Source organism: Mangifera indica, chromosome 12, assembly GCF_011075055.1.
Source record: "Mangifera indica cultivar Alphonso chromosome 12, CATAS_Mindica_2.1, whole genome shotgun sequence".
NCBI classification, from domain to species: Eukaryota; Viridiplantae; Streptophyta; class Magnoliopsida; order Sapindales; family Anacardiaceae; genus Mangifera; species Mangifera indica.
In genome coordinates, this window is record NC_058148.1 from 2,368,423 (window position 1) to 2,385,766 (window position 17,344).

At 40.3% G+C, this 17,344-nt stretch overlaps 1 protein-coding gene across 1 annotated transcript; it reads left to right on the forward strand.

Moving 5' to 3' along the window:
• Nucleotides 1-471: 471 nt before the first annotated feature.
• LOC123193109 (uncharacterized mitochondrial protein AtMg00860-like) lies at nucleotides 472-1,103 on the forward strand. The gene is made up of 2 exons (XM_044605900.1): nucleotides 472-744; nucleotides 993-1,103. Exons 1-2 carry the CDS (start codon nucleotides 472-474, stop codon nucleotides 1,101-1,103), a joined length of 384 nt encoding a protein of 127 aa, XP_044461835.1.
• The last annotated feature ends 16,241 nt before the right edge of the window (nucleotides 1,104-17,344 follow it).

The window sequence follows — 17,344 nt, forward strand, 5'->3', positions numbered from 1 at the left end:
AGGTTCCCTTGTTGAATGGCTTGGTGGATGGCTTGCCGTTCCGCCTTGATGGCCAATTTACATACATCTTCAAATGAGCAATATGACTGGAGATCAACCATATTAGCTATATCTTGTCTTAGGCCCCCAAGGAACCTAGCAATAGTTTGCTCCTTAAGTTATGGAAGTTCACTCCTCATCATGAGTTTCTCAAACTCTCTAATGTATACTTCCACATTATTGTCTCCTTGTTTGAGTGTATGAAGTTTGAGGTAGAGATCTTGCTTGTGGTTCTCTGGCAAAAATCTCTTTTTGAGGAGTTTCTTTGATGACATCCTTGTGTATAGCAAAAATCATGGAGATCATTTGGAGCACTTGAGGGCAATTTTTAAAGTGTTAAGAAAACAGAAACTCTTTGCTAAGCTTGAGAAGTGTGAGTTCTTCAAAGAGAGTGTGGTATTCCTTGGCTATGTAATATCAAGTGAGGGAGTCATGGTGGACCAAACCAAGGTTGAAGCCATCAAGACCTGGCCGCAACCAAAGATAATCACCAAAGCTAGGAGCTTCCACGGTCTTGCCTCCTTTTATAGGCGTTTTGTTCCAAACTTCAGCTTAATTATGGCACCCATCACCGAGTGCATGAAGAAAGGGAATTTTGAGTGGACAAAGGCAGCCGATGATGCATTTGAAAAGATCAAGCAAAGACTTTGTGAAGCACCTATTTTGGCCTTACCGAATTTTGATCAATTGTTGAGGTTGGACATGGTATTCTTCTATTGGTCTTGATTGGATTGCACTTGATGGAGTCTTGGATGGACTATGGACCGAGCATGGACCTTCCATTGGATTCGGGTTTGGATCATGAGAGGTAAAGGCCTAGTGGTGTGCTCATTAGAGGGGGAAAACCTAAAATCGAGTGAAATACGAGCGTGAGTGCCATCAATTGAGAGTTAAACATGTGAGGGAGCATTTTGTGAGATTCTTTCTATTTCCATTCTAACTTTGATTTGTAGGTTCTGAACCATGTCTCAAGAAGGGGAAAGAGCACCCGATCTGAAACTTTTCATGAAGTCCATGCAACAAATGATGGAAAGGATGAAACTAGACATGACATCCAAAATTAGAGATATGGTGGACCGAATTGACAAGTTGGAGTCAAGCCATCATGGGGAGCAAAGTACAAACACTTTTAGAACCACAGGAGACATGAACAAGACGATGATGATTAGACATCCAATTTGGGAAGGAATAGGCGTACCAAGGTAGATGGCAACTTGGGAAGCATAAAGATGAAAATTCCAAGCTTCCAAGGCAAGAGTGACGCCGAGGCATACTTGGAGTGGGAGAAAAAGGTGGAATTCATCTTCGAATGTCATAACTACTTCGAAGAAAAGTAAGTAAAGTTAGCCGTCATAGAGTTCACTGATTATGCACTTGTTTGGTGGGACCAATTGGTGACTAGTAGAAGGAGGAACCGTGAACAACCAATTGAAACTTGGGATGAAATGAAGACCATCATGCGCAAGCGTTTTGTTTGATCACACTACTACAGAGAATTGTATAAAAAACTCCAAAATCTGGTACAAGGCTCTAAAAGTGTTGAAGAATATTATCAAGCAATGGAGGTTGCCATGATTAGAGCAAATATTGAAGAGGACCGTGAGGCAACAATGGCTAGGTTTTTGCAAGGATTGAATAGAAACATAGCCGACTTAGTGTAGTTACATCACTATGTGGACATGGAAGATATGTTGCATATGGCCATCAAGATTGAAGGGCAATTGAAGTCTAAAGGTACAAAGAGCAATTTAGCTGTTCCTAGCACATCATGGAGGTCGAATTGGAAGGGTGGAGAAAAGACCTTCAATAAGCCAAAGTTTGAAAATAATAAAGGTGCAAAGGAAGGGGGGAATGCCAAGGGTAAGGAAAAGAATGAAAATCAAACTAAGAAAACACGTGAACCATTACTTTGCTACCTCTTAGTCCCCAAGAAGCTAACAAGGCTATCAAAGGGAAAGAAGCTAAAAGGGAGAGTATGTATATGAATGGGCAGCAAGCAGAAAGGGCTCTTTTGAGTTTGCAACCTGTCTTTGCATTACTTATACTTGAAGGGGAGCTCAAACATGAGAAGAAAGAAGCCCATCCCTTAGTTCAATCTCTCTTGGCTGAATTTGAAGATGTGTTCCCATTAGAGCTTCCATCTGGCCTCCCTCCTTTAAGAGGCATTGAGCATCAAATTGACTTGGTTCCAGGTGCACCATTGCCTAATAAGCCAGCCTATAGATGCAATCCCATGGAGACTAAAGAGTTACAAAGGCAAGTGAAAGAATTGATTGAAAAGGGCTTTGTAAAGCCTAGCGTGAGTCCATGTTCCGTTCCAGCCCTACTTGTTCCTAAGAAAGATGGCTCATATAGGATGTGTGTGATAGTAGAGTCATTAACAATATAACCATCAAGTATAAGTATCCCATCCCTAGACTTCATGACATGCTTGATGAGTTACATGATGCTTGTGTCTTCTCCAAAATTGATCTAAGGAGTGGCTACCATCAAATAAGGATGAAAGAAGGAGATGAATGGAAGACAAGCTTCAAGACTAAGGGAGGCTTATATGAATGGTTGGTTATGCCCTTTGGCCTTTCAAATACTCCAAGCACTTTCATGAGGCTTATGAATGAGGTACTCAAACCTTACATTGGTGCATTTATTGTTGTTTATTTTGATGACATATTAGTATATAGCAAAACTCTTGATGATCATGTCTTGCATTTGAGAAGTGTTTTTGATGTGTTGAGGAAAAATAAGTTATATGCAAAAGAAGAGAAGTGTGAATTCTTTGTAGACCAAGTTGTGTTCCTTGGATATGTAGTTTCTAAGGATGGCATTCAAGTAGATCAATCCAAGGTAGATGCCATTAAAACTTGGCCCCAACCAAACACTCTCACTGAAGTTAGGAGCTTCCACGGCCTTGCTTCTTTTTATAAGCGTTTTGTGCCTAATTTTAGCACTCTCATGGCTCCCATCACTGAATGTATGAAGAAAAATGGGTTTGAATGGTCCACGACAGCCTCCAAAGCATTTGAAGAGGTTAAAAAGAAGTTATGTGAAACCCCCATACTTGTTTTACCTGATTTTGATAAGGTATTTAAAGTGGAATGTGATGCAAGTGGAGTTGGCATTGGGGCAGTCCTAACTCAAGCCAAAAGGCCCGTTGCTTACTTTAGTGAGAACCTCAATGAGTCCAAGAGAAGATACTCCACCTATGACAAAGAATTCTATGCAATTGTTAGAGCCCTTGATCATTGGAGTCATTACCTAAGGCCTAAACAATTTGTGCTTCATTCCGATCACCAAGCCTTGAAGTTTCTTAGTAGCTAACATAAGATAAGTTCAAGGCATGCTAAATAGGTGGAATTCCTCCAGTCTTTCTCCTTTGTTTCAGCATATAAACAAGGTTCTTCCAATGTAGTTGCCGATGCTCTTTCAAGAAGACATTACTTGTTATCCATTCTTGATGCAAGAGTTCTAGGTTTCCAGCTTATGAGACACTATTACAATGAAGATGATAAGTTTGGGAGATCAGGAAGAAGTGTTCTAGAGGGGCATATGAAGACTATTCTGTCCATGATGGTTTTCTTTTCAAATGAGCTAAATTATGCATCCCTAAGAGCTCTTTTAGGGAACTTCTCATTAGGGAGACACATGGTGGTGGATTACCAGGTCATTTTGGCATAAATAAGACCTTAGACATGCTTAAAGAGCATTTCTATTGGCCTAAGATGGTGAGTGACGTCCAAGCCATTATTGCAAGGTGTGGCACATGTCAAAGGTCCAAGTCTCATTTCAAACCTGGTACTTGCATGCCTTTACCTATTCCGGAGCAGCCATGGGAGGATCTTAGCATGGACTTCATTGTGGCTCTTCCAAGAACTCAAAGGGGAAAGGATGCTATAATGGTGGTAGTAGATAGATTCTCTAAAATGACCCACTTCATCCCTTGTTCCAAGACTGAAGATGCTAGTAAGGTGGCTGAATTGTTCTTCAAGGAAGTGGTGAAGCTACATGGAATTCCAAGAACCATAGTTTTGGATCGAGACACCAAGTTCTTGAGCCACTTTTGGAGGACATTATGGAGCAAAATGGGAACCAAGCTCATGTTTAGGACCTCTCATCACCCTCAAACCAATGGTCAAACCGAAGTAACTAATAAGACTTTGGGAACAATCTTGAGGACTTTGGTTAACAAGCACTTAAGGGATTGGGACTTGAAGATTGCTCAAGTTGAATTTTCCTACAATAGGAGTCCAAGCGCAACAATCGACCACTCTCTGTTTTAGGTAGTCTATGGCCTTAATCCCTTAACTCCTTTGGACCTAACTTCCTTACCTCTTAATGTGCAAGTTCACAAGGATGCCAAGGAGAAAGCTGCTGCCATGAAAAAGCTCCATGAAACCATCAAATTTCAAATCATGAAGGCCAATGAAGCCCACAAGAGGAAGATCAACAAGCATAGAAAGCCATCCATTTTCAAACCGGGTGACTTGGTTTGGGTGCATTTGAGAAAAGAGAGATTTCCAAGCAAAAGGAGGAGTAAGCTAGCTCCAAGGGCTGATGGACCATTTGAAGTGCTTGAAAGGGTGAATGACAATGCATACAAGGTGAATCTTTCGGATGAAATGGGAGGAGTCTTGACCACCTTCAACATTGGAGATCTTTCACCATACATGCAAGATAGCCACCTTGAGGACTTGAGGGCAAGTCCTTCCCAACCCAGGGGGGGATGATGTATTTTCGGCTACCTCTCTAACCCTAGCTTCCAAGTCTCTATCAAATCTCCATTTGGCTCAAGCCACCATTGAGAATGAAGAATTAGCTCCATGCAAGCCCAAAGATTCATTGCTCTTTCCACCTTGGCCCAACTTTACTTTTGGGTGCAATCTCATTACTTGCATCCAAGGCCTTAATGAATGGAAGCTTAAATGAGTCCAAGAAGCCAACTGCAAATCCACTTGAAGCCCAAGTAGATAAGGCAACCCTCAATCACTTAAATGGAGCCCAAGATGCCATGAAGCCCATTTAGTTGGATTGCAACTAAAAGGGAAGCAAGTAACTTTAGTTGGTGGACATAGTTCCACCTTTTAGGGAAAAGTTGTTCCCTTTAGTTGTTTTCTTCAATTAATATGGTATGGTCTTAGTATTGAATGAATGGCTAAGCTCAAATGAAGGGAAAAGCTTCCATGTCAAATTAATGCCCAATTTTTGCCGCCACTTGCTCTTGTATATGAAAGTGGATTTTCACTTGTAAAGGCTAGACTTCTTTGATAATGAAATATTCAAGCAAAGCTTTGTAGCTTTTCTTTAGTTGCTTTTTTCCTTTATCCAATTCATCTTGGAGGAAGAATTAGTGGTGGAAGACCCCGAGGTTGGTGGAAATTTCCTTTATACCTTGGTTAACTTTCTTGTTACCCTTGAAATCCAAAGTGTGAATGTGTGTTGTATGCCCGGATACTGTTCACAGTGTGTGATTTTGTCATTTTCAGATTCTGCCATCAAACTTTGAAACAAGTTTTGAATGCCTTGTTGATTGAGTTATGATTGCTATCATATACCATTATAAATCTCTTTGAATACCCTTTCCAATGATCTATACTATGTATGTTTTGGAGGTCATTTGATTGGTTAAATTGGAACACAAAGTGCTGCTATGCCATATGAACAATAATTTCTAGATTTTGAGTTTGTGAATTGTTGCATTGCCTTTATGGATATACACCATTTGGTATCAGAGCCTAGGTTGTTTGTGTGATTTGTTGACTGATTTCTACCTCCCGGAGCTACTGCTCACCTCCCAGAATTTACTGTTCACTATAAATTACTGTTCACAGAACCTTAATTTGCCTTAAACACAAACCTTCCTTAACCTAAACACTTATCAATACTCACCCCAACCCTTAAACACTTATAACCATTACCAAAAATGTCCCATAAAAGAACTTCATCCTCATCCTCCTCACCTCCTCATCCTTGGGAATTTGCCCACATGACTTTAAAAGAAGAGGTCAAAGGAGAACTTAAGGCCATTGAGGACCAAATGATGCAAATGATCAGAGACTTGACCCTTACTCAAAGTAGGGGCACCCTTATCACAGCCCCAAACTTTAACACAAAGCCAAATACCCCCTCCTCCACCTCACCCAAACCCAACTACATCAACCAAGAAGACATATTAGACCTTCCCCTCCTCCTCCTAGACATCATAGGGAGGAATTGATGCTTCATGATTATTCAAGTGAGGAAGAACAAGAGAGGCCACTTAGGAGAGAAAAGGATGATGATAGGGGTTTAAGGATTAAAATTCCAGAATTCGAAGGGAGCATGAGTCCGGATGATTTTGTTGATTGGTTACATGCTATAGAGAGAGTTTTTGAATATAAGGGCTATTCGGATGAGAAGAAATTTAAACTTGCCATCTTGAAATTCAAGGATTATGCATCCTTGTGGTGGGAAAATCTTAAGAAGCAAAGGGAAAGGGATGGTAAAGAGAGAGTGAGATCTTGGGAGAAACTAAAGAAGCTTATGAAGAGAAGATTCCTTCCGGACAACCATAAACAAGATCTTTACCATTGCCTAATAAGCCAGCCTATAGATGCAATCCCATGGAGACTAAAGAGTTACAAAGGCAAGTGAAAGAATTGATTGAAAAGGGCTTTGTAAAGCCTAGCGTGAGTCCATGTTCCGTTCCAGCCCTACTTGTTCCTAAGAAAGATGGCTCATATAGGATGTGTGTGGATAGTAGAGTCATTAACAATATAACCATCAAGTATAAGTATCCCATCCCTAGACTTGATGACATGCTTGATGAGTTACATGGTGCTTGTGTCTTCTCCAAAATTGATCTAAGGAGTGGCTACCATTAAATAAGGATGAAAGAAGGAGATGAATGGAAGACAAGCTTTAAGACTAAGGGAGGCTTATATGAATGGTTGGTTATGCCCTTTGGCCTTTCAAATGCTTCAAGCACTTTCATGAGGCTTATGAATGAGGTACTCAAACCTTACATTGGTGCATTTGTTGTTGTTTATTTTGATGACATATTAGTATATAGCAAAACTCTTGATGATCATGTCTTGCATTTGAGAAGTGTTTTTGATGTGTTGAGGAAAAATAAGTTATATGCAAAAGAAGAGAAGTGTGAATTCTTTGTAGACCAAGTTGTGTTCCTTGGATATGTAGTTTCTAAGGATGGCATTCAAGTAGATCAATCCAAGGTAGATGCCATTAAAACTTGGCCCCAACCAAACACTCTCACTGAAGTTAGGAGCTTCCACGGCCTTGCTTCTTTTTATAGGCATTTTGTGCCTAATTTTAGCACTCTCATGGCTCCCATCACTGAATGTATGAAGAAAAATGGGTTTGAATGGTCCACGACAGCCTCCAAAGCATTTGAAGAGGTTAAAAAGAAGTTATGTGAAGCCCCCATACTTGCTTTACTTGATTTTGATAAGGTATTTAAAGTGGAATGTGATGCAAGTGGAGTTGGCATTGGGGCAGTCCTAACTCAAGCCCAAAGGCCCGTTGCTTACTTTAGTGAGAAGCTCAATAAGTCCAAGAGAAGATACTCCACCTATGACAAAGAATTCTATGCAATTGTTATAGCCCTTGATCATTGGAGTCATTACCTAAGTCCTAAACAATTTGTGCTTCATTCCGATCACCAAGCCTTGAAGTTTCTTAGTAGCCAACATAAGATAAGTTCAAGGCATGCTAAATAGGTGGAATTCCTCCAGTCTTTCTCCTTTGTTTCAACATATAAACAAGGTTCTTCCAATGTAGTTGCCGATGCTCTTTCAAGAAGACATTACTTGTTATCCATTCTTGATGCAAGAGTTCTAGGTTTCCAGCTTATGAGACACTATTACAATGAAGATGATAAGCTTTGGGAGATCATGAAGAAGTGTTCTAGAGGGGCATATGAAGACTATTCTGTCCATGATGGTTTTCTTTTCAAAGGAGCTAAATTATGCATCCCTAAGAGCTCTTTTAGGGAACTTCTCATTAGGGAGACACATGGTGGTGGATTACCAGGTCATTTTGGCATAAATAAGACCTTAGACATGCTTAAAGAGCATTTCTATTGGCCTAAGATGGTGAGTGACGTCCAAGCCATTATTTCAAGTGTGGCACATGTCAAAGGTCCAAGTCTCATTTCAAACCTGGTACTTGCATGCCTTTACCTATTCCGGAGCAGCCATGGGAGGATCTTAGCATGGGCTTCATTGTGGCTCTTCCAAGAACTCAAAGGGGAAAGGATGCTATAATGGTGGTAGTAGATAGATTCTCTAAAATGACCCACTTCATCCCTTGTTCCAAGACTGAAGATGCTAGTAAGGTGGCTGAATTGTTCTTCAAGGAAGTGGTGAAGCTACATGGAATTCCAGGAACCATAGTTTCGGATCGAGACACCAAGTTCTTGAGCCACTTTTGGAGGACATTATGGAGAAAAATGGGAACCAAGCTCATGTTTAACACCTCTCATCACCCCCAAACCGATGGTCAAACCGAAGTAACTAATAGGACTTTGGGAACAATCTTGAGGACTTTGGTTAACAAGCACTTAAGGGATTGGGACTTGAAGATTGCTCAAGTTGAATTTTCCTACAATAGGAGTCCAAGCGCAACAATCGACCATTCTCTGTTTTAGGTAGTCTATGGCCTTAATCCCTTAACTCCTTTGGACCTAACTTCCTTACCTCTTAATGTGCAAGTTCACAAGGATGCCAAGGAGAAAGCTGCTGCCATGAAAAAGCTCCATGAAACCATCAAATTTCAAATCATGAAGGCCAATGAAGCCCACAAGAGGAAGATCAACAAGCATAGAAAGCCATCCATTTTCAAACTGGGTGACTTGGTTTGGGTGCATTTGAGAAAAGAGAGATTTCCAAGCAAAAGGAGGAGTAAGCTAGCTCCAAGGGCTGATGGACCATTTGAAGTGCTTGAAAGGGTGAATGACAATGCATACAAGGTGAATCTTTCAGATGAAATGGGAGAAGTCTCGACCACCTTCAACATTGGAGATCTTTCACCATACATGCAAGATAGCCACCTTGAGGACTTGAGGGCAAGTCCTTCCCAACCCGGGGGGATGATGTATTTTCGGCTACCTCTCCAACCCTAGCTTCCAAGTCTCTATCAAATCTCCATTTGGCTCAAGCCACCATTGAGAATGAAGAATTAGCTCCATGCAAGCCCAAAGATTCATTGCTCTTTCCACCTTGGCCCAACTTTACTTTTGGGTGCAATCTCATTACTTGCATCCAAGGCCTTAATGAAATAGAAGCTTAAATGAGTCCAAGAAGCCAACTGCAAATCCACTTGAAGCCCAAGTAGATAAGGCAACCCTCAATCACTTAAATGGAGCCCAAGATGCCATGAAGCCCATTTAGTTGGATTGCAACTAAAAGGGAAGCAAGTAACTTTAGTTGGTGGACATAGTTCCACCTTTTAGGGAAAAGTTGTTCCCTTTAGTTGTTTTCTTCAATTAATATGGTATGGTCTTAGTATTGAATGAATGGCTAAGCTCAAATGAAGGGAAAAGCTTCCATGTCAAATTAATGCCCAATTTTTGCCGCCATTTGCTCTTGTATATGAAAGTGGATTTTCACTTGTAAAGGCTAGACTTCTTTGATAATGAAATATTCAAGCAAAGCTTTGTAGCTTTTCTTTAGTTGCTTTTTTCCTTTATCCAATTCATCTTGGAGGAAGAATTGGTGGTGGAAGACCCCGAGGTTGGTGGAAATTTCCTTTATGCTTTGGTTAACTTTCTTGTTACCCTTGAAATCCAAAGTGTGAATATGTGTTGTATGCCCGGATACTATTCACAGTGTGTGATTTTGCCATTTTCAGATTCTGCCATCAAACTTTGAAACAAGTTTTGAATGTTTTGTTGATTGACTTGTGATTGCTATCATATACCATTAGAAATCTCTTTGAATACCCTTTCCAATGATCTATACTATGTATGTTTTGGAGGTCATTTGATTGGTTAAATTGGAACACAAAGTGCTGCTATGCCATATGAACAATAATTTCTAGATTTTGAGTTTGTGAATTGTTGCATTGCCTTGATGGATATGCACCATTTGGTATCAGAGCCTAGGTTGTTTGTGTGATTTGTTGACTGATTTCTATCTCCCAGAATTTACTGTTCACTACAAATTACTGTTCACAGAACCTTAATTTGCCATAAACACAAACCTTCCTTAACCTAAACACTTATCAATACTCACCCCAACCCTTAAACACTTATAACCATTACCAAAAATGTCCCATAAAAGAACTTCATCCTCATCCTCCTCATCCTTGGGAATTTGCCCACATGGCTTTAAAAGAAGAGATCAAAGGAGAACTTAAGGCCATTGAGGACCAAATGATGCAAATGATGAGAGTCTTGACCCTCACTCAAAGTAGGGCACCCTTATCACAGCCCCAAACTTCAACACAAAGCCAAATACCCCCTCCTCCACCTCACCCAAACCCAACTACATCAACCAAGAAGACATATTAGACCTTCCCCTCCTCCTCCTAGACATCATAGGGAGGAATTGATGCTTCATGATTATTCAAGTGAGGAAGAACAAGAGAGGCCACCTAGGAGAGAAAAGGATGATGATAGGGGTTTAAGGATTGAAATTCCAGAATTCGAAGGGAGCATGAGTCCGGATGATTTTGTTGATTGGTTACGTGCTATAGAGAGAGTTTTTGAATATAAGGGCTATTCGGATGAGAAGAAATTTAAACTTGCCATCTTGAAATTCAAGGATTATGCATCCTTGTGGTGGGAAAATCTTAAGAAGCAAAGGGAAAGGGATGGTAAAGAGAGAGTGAGATCTTGGGAGAAACTAAAGAAGCTTATGGAGAGAAGATTCCTTCCGGACAACCATAAACAAGATCTTTACCTCAAGCTACACACCCTTAAGCAAGGAAGTGATGGAGTAGAGCATTACATAAGGGAGTTTGAGAAGTGAGCTGCCAGAAGTGAAAGAGCAAACCATTGCAAGATTCATTGGAGGTTTAAACCAAGACATTGCTCATATGGTAGAATTGCAACCATATTGCACCTTTGAAGATGTTTGTAAGTTGGCTATTAAGGTGGAGAAGCAAAAGAAGGCCATGAAGTCTACGGTTGCCAAGCCATTTACCAAGGGGACTTCATTCTACAAAAGTCCTCCTTTCAACAAGGGAACCACCTTTCAAAAGGGTTCCCCATCCAACTATAAGGCTGGCGAAATCATTTCCAGGGAGAAAGGGAAAGAAAAGGTGGTAGAACGTAGCAAGAACAAACCAACTATGGGAAAACTTGATCTCTCCAATAAAAAGTGCTTCAAATGCCAAGGCTATGGACACTTCCAAGCTGAATGCCCAAATAGAAGAACTTTGTCATTGATGGAGATTCAAGCTATTGAAGAATCTCTTCAAGAAGATGAAGAAAATGTAGATTATGGCCATGAAGATGGAGCTGCCGAAGAAGAAGAAGAGGAGGTCATGCAAATGGCCGATGAAGGAGAGATGTTAGTGATTAGAAGAGCATTGCATTCCAAGTCCTTTCCACATGAGGAACAAAGGCTCCAAATTTTCCAATCAAGATGCACCATTGGAGGCAAGGTGTGTTTTTTGATTTTAGATAGTGGAAGTTGTGCAAATGTGGTCTCATCTACATTAGTGGAGAAACTTGGATTGTCTACCATACCTCATCCTCAACCATATAAGCTCCAATGGTTGAGCAATGGGACCAGCCTCCAAGTAGCCAAACAAGTACTTGTTTCCTTCTCCATTGGCAAGCATTACCAAGATGAGATTGTGTGTGATGTAGTTCCCATGGATGCATGTCATTTGTTGCTAGGGAGAACTTGGCAATTTGATAGAGAAGTAACTCATAATGGTAAGAAGAACACTTATTCCTTCAAATTCAAGGGGAAGACCATTACTTTGCTACCTCTTAGTCCCTAAGAAGCTAACAAGGCTATCAAAGGGAAAGAACCTAAAACGGAGAGTATGTATATGAATGGGCAGCAAGTAGAAAGGGCTCTTTTGAGTTTGCAACCTGTTTTTGTATTACTTATACTTGAAGGGGAGCTCAAACATGAGAAGAAAGAAGCCCATCCCTTAGTTCAATCTCTCTTGGCTGAATTTGAAGATGTGTTCCCATTAGAGCTTTCATCCGGCCTCCCTCCTTTAAGAGGCATTGAGCATCAAATTGACTTGGTTCCAGGTGCAACATTGCCTAATAAGCCAGCCTATAGATGCAATCCCATGGAGACTAAAGAGTTGCAAAGGCAAGTGGAAGAATGGATTGAAAAGGGCTTTGTAAAGCCTAGCATGAGTCCATGTTCCGTTCCAACCCTACTTGTTCCTAAGAAAGATGGCTCGTATAGGATGTGTGTGGATAGTAGAGCCATTAACAATATAACCATCAAGTATAGGTATCCCATCCCTAGACTTGATGACACGCTTGATAAGTTACATTGTACTTGTGTCTTCTCCAAAATTGATCTAAGGAGTGGCTACCATCAAATAAGGATGAAGAATGAGATGAATGGAAGATAGGCTTCAAGACTAAGGGAGGCTTATATGAATGGTTGGTTATGCCCTTTGGCCTTTCAAATGCTCCAAGCACTTTCATGAGGCTTATGAATGAGGTACTCAAACCTTACATTGGTGCATTTGTTGTTGTTTATTTTGATGACATATTAGTATATAGCAAAACTCTTGATGATCATGTCTTGCATTTGAGAAGTGTTTTTGATGTGTTGAGGAAAAATAAGTTATATGCAATAGAAGAGAAGTGTGAATTCTTTGTAGACCAAGTTGTGTTCCTTGGATATGTAGTTTCTAAGGATAACATTCAAATAGATCAATCCAAGGTAGATGCCATTAAAACTTGGCCCCAACCAAAGACTCTCACTGAAGTTAGCAGCTTCCACAGCCTTGCTTCTTTTTATAGGCATTTTGTGCCTAAATTTAGCACTCTTATGGCTCCCATCACTGAGTGTATGAAGAAAAATGGGTTTGAATGGTCCACGGCAGCCTCCAAAGCATTTGAAGAGGTTAAAAAGAAGTTATGTGAAGCCCCCATACTTGCTCTACCTGATTTTGATAAGGTATTTGAAGTGGAATGTGATGCAAGTGGAGTTGGCATTGGGGCAGTCCTAACTCAATTCAAAAGGCCCGTTGCTTACTTTAGTGAGAAGCTCAATGAGTCCAAGAGAAGATACTCCACCTATGACAAAGAATTCTATGCAATTGTTAGAGCCCTTGATCATTGGAGTCATTACCGAAGGCCTAAACAATTTGTGCTTCATTCCGATCACCAAGCCTTGAAGTTTCTTAGTAGCCAACATAAGATAAGTTCAAGGCATGCTAAATGGGTGGAATTCCTCCAGTCTTTCTCCTTTGTTTCAGCATATAAACAAGGTTCTTCCAATGTAGTTGTCGATGCTCTTTCAAGAAGACATTACTTGTTATCCATTCTTGATGCAAGAGTTCTAGGTTTCTAGCTTATGAGACAATATTACAATGAAGATGATAAGCTTTGGGAGATCATGAAGAAGTGTTCTAGAGGGGCATATGAAGACTATTCTGTCCATGATGGTTTTCTTTTCAAAGGAGCTAAATTATGCATCCCTAAGAGCTCTTTTAGGGAACTTCTCATTAGGGAGACACATGGTGGTGGATTAGCAGGTCATTTTGGCATAAATAAGACCTTAGACATGCTTAAAGAGCATTTCTATTGGCCTAAGATGGTGAGTGACAACCTTAAAAAAAAAATGAAGATGCTCTCCCTTCTCTCTAAAAAACCACCTTCCCCCTCTTCCTCCCCCATTTAGTTTTTGTTCCTTCATTCTCGACTGTATTGGTATCTCTTAGGTTCTATCTTCCGGTCTGGTGACCAAGGTCACCAACTCCTCTCCCTTTTCCGGTTACTGTTTTAAACTCTCTTTCTTTCCTTCTAATGGCGATTGCTTTGGAGTCTTTTTATTCTTATTTTGAAGGTGTTGTTTATAGAGCATGTCTCTTCTAAGGATTCCGGTGTCTATCTAGTATCCGGTTTTCTGCTTTCATTTTCGATAGTTCTTTCTTTTCCGTTTTAAGCTTGGTAGCTTGTTTGGTGTTGCTGGTTTCCCTCTCTCCTGAAATTCAAATTTTGAAACTATTGCTTGTGGTTTGCGCTATTTCCTCTTTGGTGCATACTATTTTGTTCTTTCCATGGCAGTTTCCTCTTTTCCTTTTTCAGGATAATTTAGTCTGCTATGCCTTTGGTCTGCTTTGTTTTTTGCAGGCTGTTTTCTTGCATAGTTTCAGTTTTGACATTCATCATCTTTCTTTTCCTCCTTCCCTCTTTCCTCATTCGTCCATTACCTTTTTTAGTATGTCGTCTTCTGGTCAAGAAAAGTATACTGAAGCTTCTTTGTTTTCCGTTGGTGAAAAAGATAATAAGGCTTCTTGGAGCTCCCTCTTCTCCCCAAAGGAGTCATGTACTAAGCTGGAATATTATGAGCCTCAAGGAAGAGATGCAAAAGGGCATGTGTGTGTTGCTCCTCCACTAGAAATTGTGGAAAAGGGTGCTACAAAATGGAGAACTTGTGCGGTGGGTTTTTTCCTTGGCAAAAGACCTCCATTCTTGACTGTTAAAAGAACACTTGAGAAAATATGGGCTTCCTATGGACTTAGTGAGGTTATGACCTCTGGCCAAGGAGTCTTTATTCTTAAATTCCAAGATATGGATGGAGTTTCTAGAGCGGTGGAAGTAGGACAACTAACTATTGGTGGACAGCCTTTTATTGTTAGGAAATGGACTACAAACCTTCCCATGATGATCAATGATGTAAAGAAGGTGGCTATATGGGTTAGATTGTATGGCATCCCACTTGAGTTTTGGTCTCCAAAAGGACTCAGCTACATAGCAAGCGCCATTGGGAATCCTCTTTATATGGATGCTGTCACGGAAGGAGGGACAAGATTAGATTTTGCAAGGATATGTATTGAGATCAAAGTGGATGTGGAATGCCCAGAATCTATAAGTTTAACTCTACCAAATGGTGAAAGCTTGGTGATCAATGTAGAGTATAGCTGGAAACCACTAAAATGCAATGGGTGCCAATGCTTTGGACACTCCACTGCCAATTGTTCTTTTGCTCCAAAATTTGAGGGTAGCTCATCTTCTCGGAAAAGTCTAAAGGATGAGGATGGAATGATAGTATCTAAGAAACTACTTGGGAAAGATAGCATGCTGAATGTGGCAAAAGGCAATGACAAGAAGGCCAAAGGTAAAGGTGTGGAGATTCATAAAGTGGTAGAAAACACAAATAAGAACAATAGATACTCAGCATTAGCCAACTATGAGTTCCATGAGCAAACCAATAGGAGTCAAATGATGGTTGAAGAGGTAAACCCGGAGAAAACCAATGAAGTTGTTATTTCGGCAGGAAAAGAACATATGAATGTAGCTAGCACATCCAAGAATAGTCAAGCTACAGCAGCAAATGGAATTGATTCGGAGGGTGATGGAACTGTCACAAATGTTGTGGAGGACTTGGAAAATGAGGGCTCACCAACAATAGTCCCATTTGGCGGAAAGCTAAAGGTGGATGAGATGGATCTTAGGAAGAAGGAAGTGGACATGAATACTATGAACTTGGGGAAAAAATTGGCAAAGCTCAAGAAAGCAAATTCCCCTCCACCTTTATCCAAATGACCAAGATTGCAAGCTGGAATATTAGGGGCCTCAATGCTCCTATCAAGCAAAGGGAGGTAAGACACTTCATCAAGTATAATAACATTGAATTAATGGCTGTGTTGGAAACTAAAGTGGGGAATGATAGCTTAAGTAGAGTGAATGGTAATATTTGGAAGGAGTGGGAGTATGCTAATAATAATGATAGTCACCCTAATGGGAGAATTTGGGTAGGATGGAATAAGGAAACCATCAGATTGAATGTTATTGAGAAAAACCCTCAATTCATTCATGGGGAGGCTTGGTTAGTAAAGGAGAACTCTCTTATAGCTTTAACTATAGTCTATGGGTATAATCAACCATTGGAAAGGAGAAGGCTATGGAAGGAAATAAATAGGCTATCCATTCAAATGGGGAACAAATTGTGGCTAATTATGGGTGACTTTAATGTTATTAGGGGTCCGAATGAGAAAATTGGAGGGTTGTCATGGGGAGATACTTATTGTGATGACTTAAACAAGTGTTGTAGGGGAAGCAAACCTAGATGATCTTCGATATATGGGAAATCAGCTCACTTGGAGTAATTGTAGTGAAGGACATAGGAGGATAGCATGCAAGTTGGATAGAGCCCTAGCAAATGAACATTGGAAAGATGCTTTTGAGGATTCCTTAGCCATTTTTCTCAACCCTTGTGGAGGTTGTGAAAAGAGAAGGAAGGTCCCTTTTAAATTCTACAACATGTGGGCAACTCATAATAGCTTCCTTAATATTGTGAGGGAGGCTTGAAAAGAAGACATTGAAGGCAGCCCTATGTATAATCTCATCAGCAAGCTTAAGAGATTAAAAGGAGTTTTAAGGAGGCTAAATAGGGAGGGTTTTGGAGAATTTCAGAAAAGGTGGAAGAAGCAAAAGAAAGGTTGGAGGATGTTCAAAATAGACTCCAAAGCAACCCACTAAATGAAGAATTAGCTAAAGAAGAAAAGGTTTGGTTGGAGAACTACACAAGCCTTAGTGAAGCTGAAGAATCTTTAGTTCGCCAAAAAGCTAAAGTTCAATGGCTTCAAGAAGGAGATCAATATACCAAATTTTTCTTCAAATGCATCAAAGCCCGAAGGAGTAGGAACTCTATTAATGGTATGTGTCTAGATGATGGGACCTTTGTGAGTAATATGGAGGAAGTTAAGAAGGAGTTTGTAAGCTATTTCAAGAATGTCCTCAATTCCACGGTTTCATGCAATTCTAATGTTGAGGAAATTCAAAGGCTGCTAAACTTCCAACTAGAGATTCAAGAGAAAGAGAACATGATCAAGGAAGTGGAGGAAGAGGAAATCAAATCCATTATTTTTGCCATGGACAACAATAAAGCTCCAGAGCCAGATGGTTATGGTGCTTTCTTCTTTAAAGTTGCTTGGGAGATTATGGGGAATAATGTGGTTAAGGCTGTCCAGCACTTCTTCTCTTCGGGCCATCTACTTAAAGAGGTAAATTGTACTATTTTAGCTCTTGTCCCTAAGGTTGCTAACTCTTCAAGGTGTAAAGATTATAGGCCGATAGCTTGCTGTAATACTATCTACAAATGCATTTCTAAAATCCTTGCAAATTGTCTCAAAGTCATTCTCCTGAATTTCATTGATA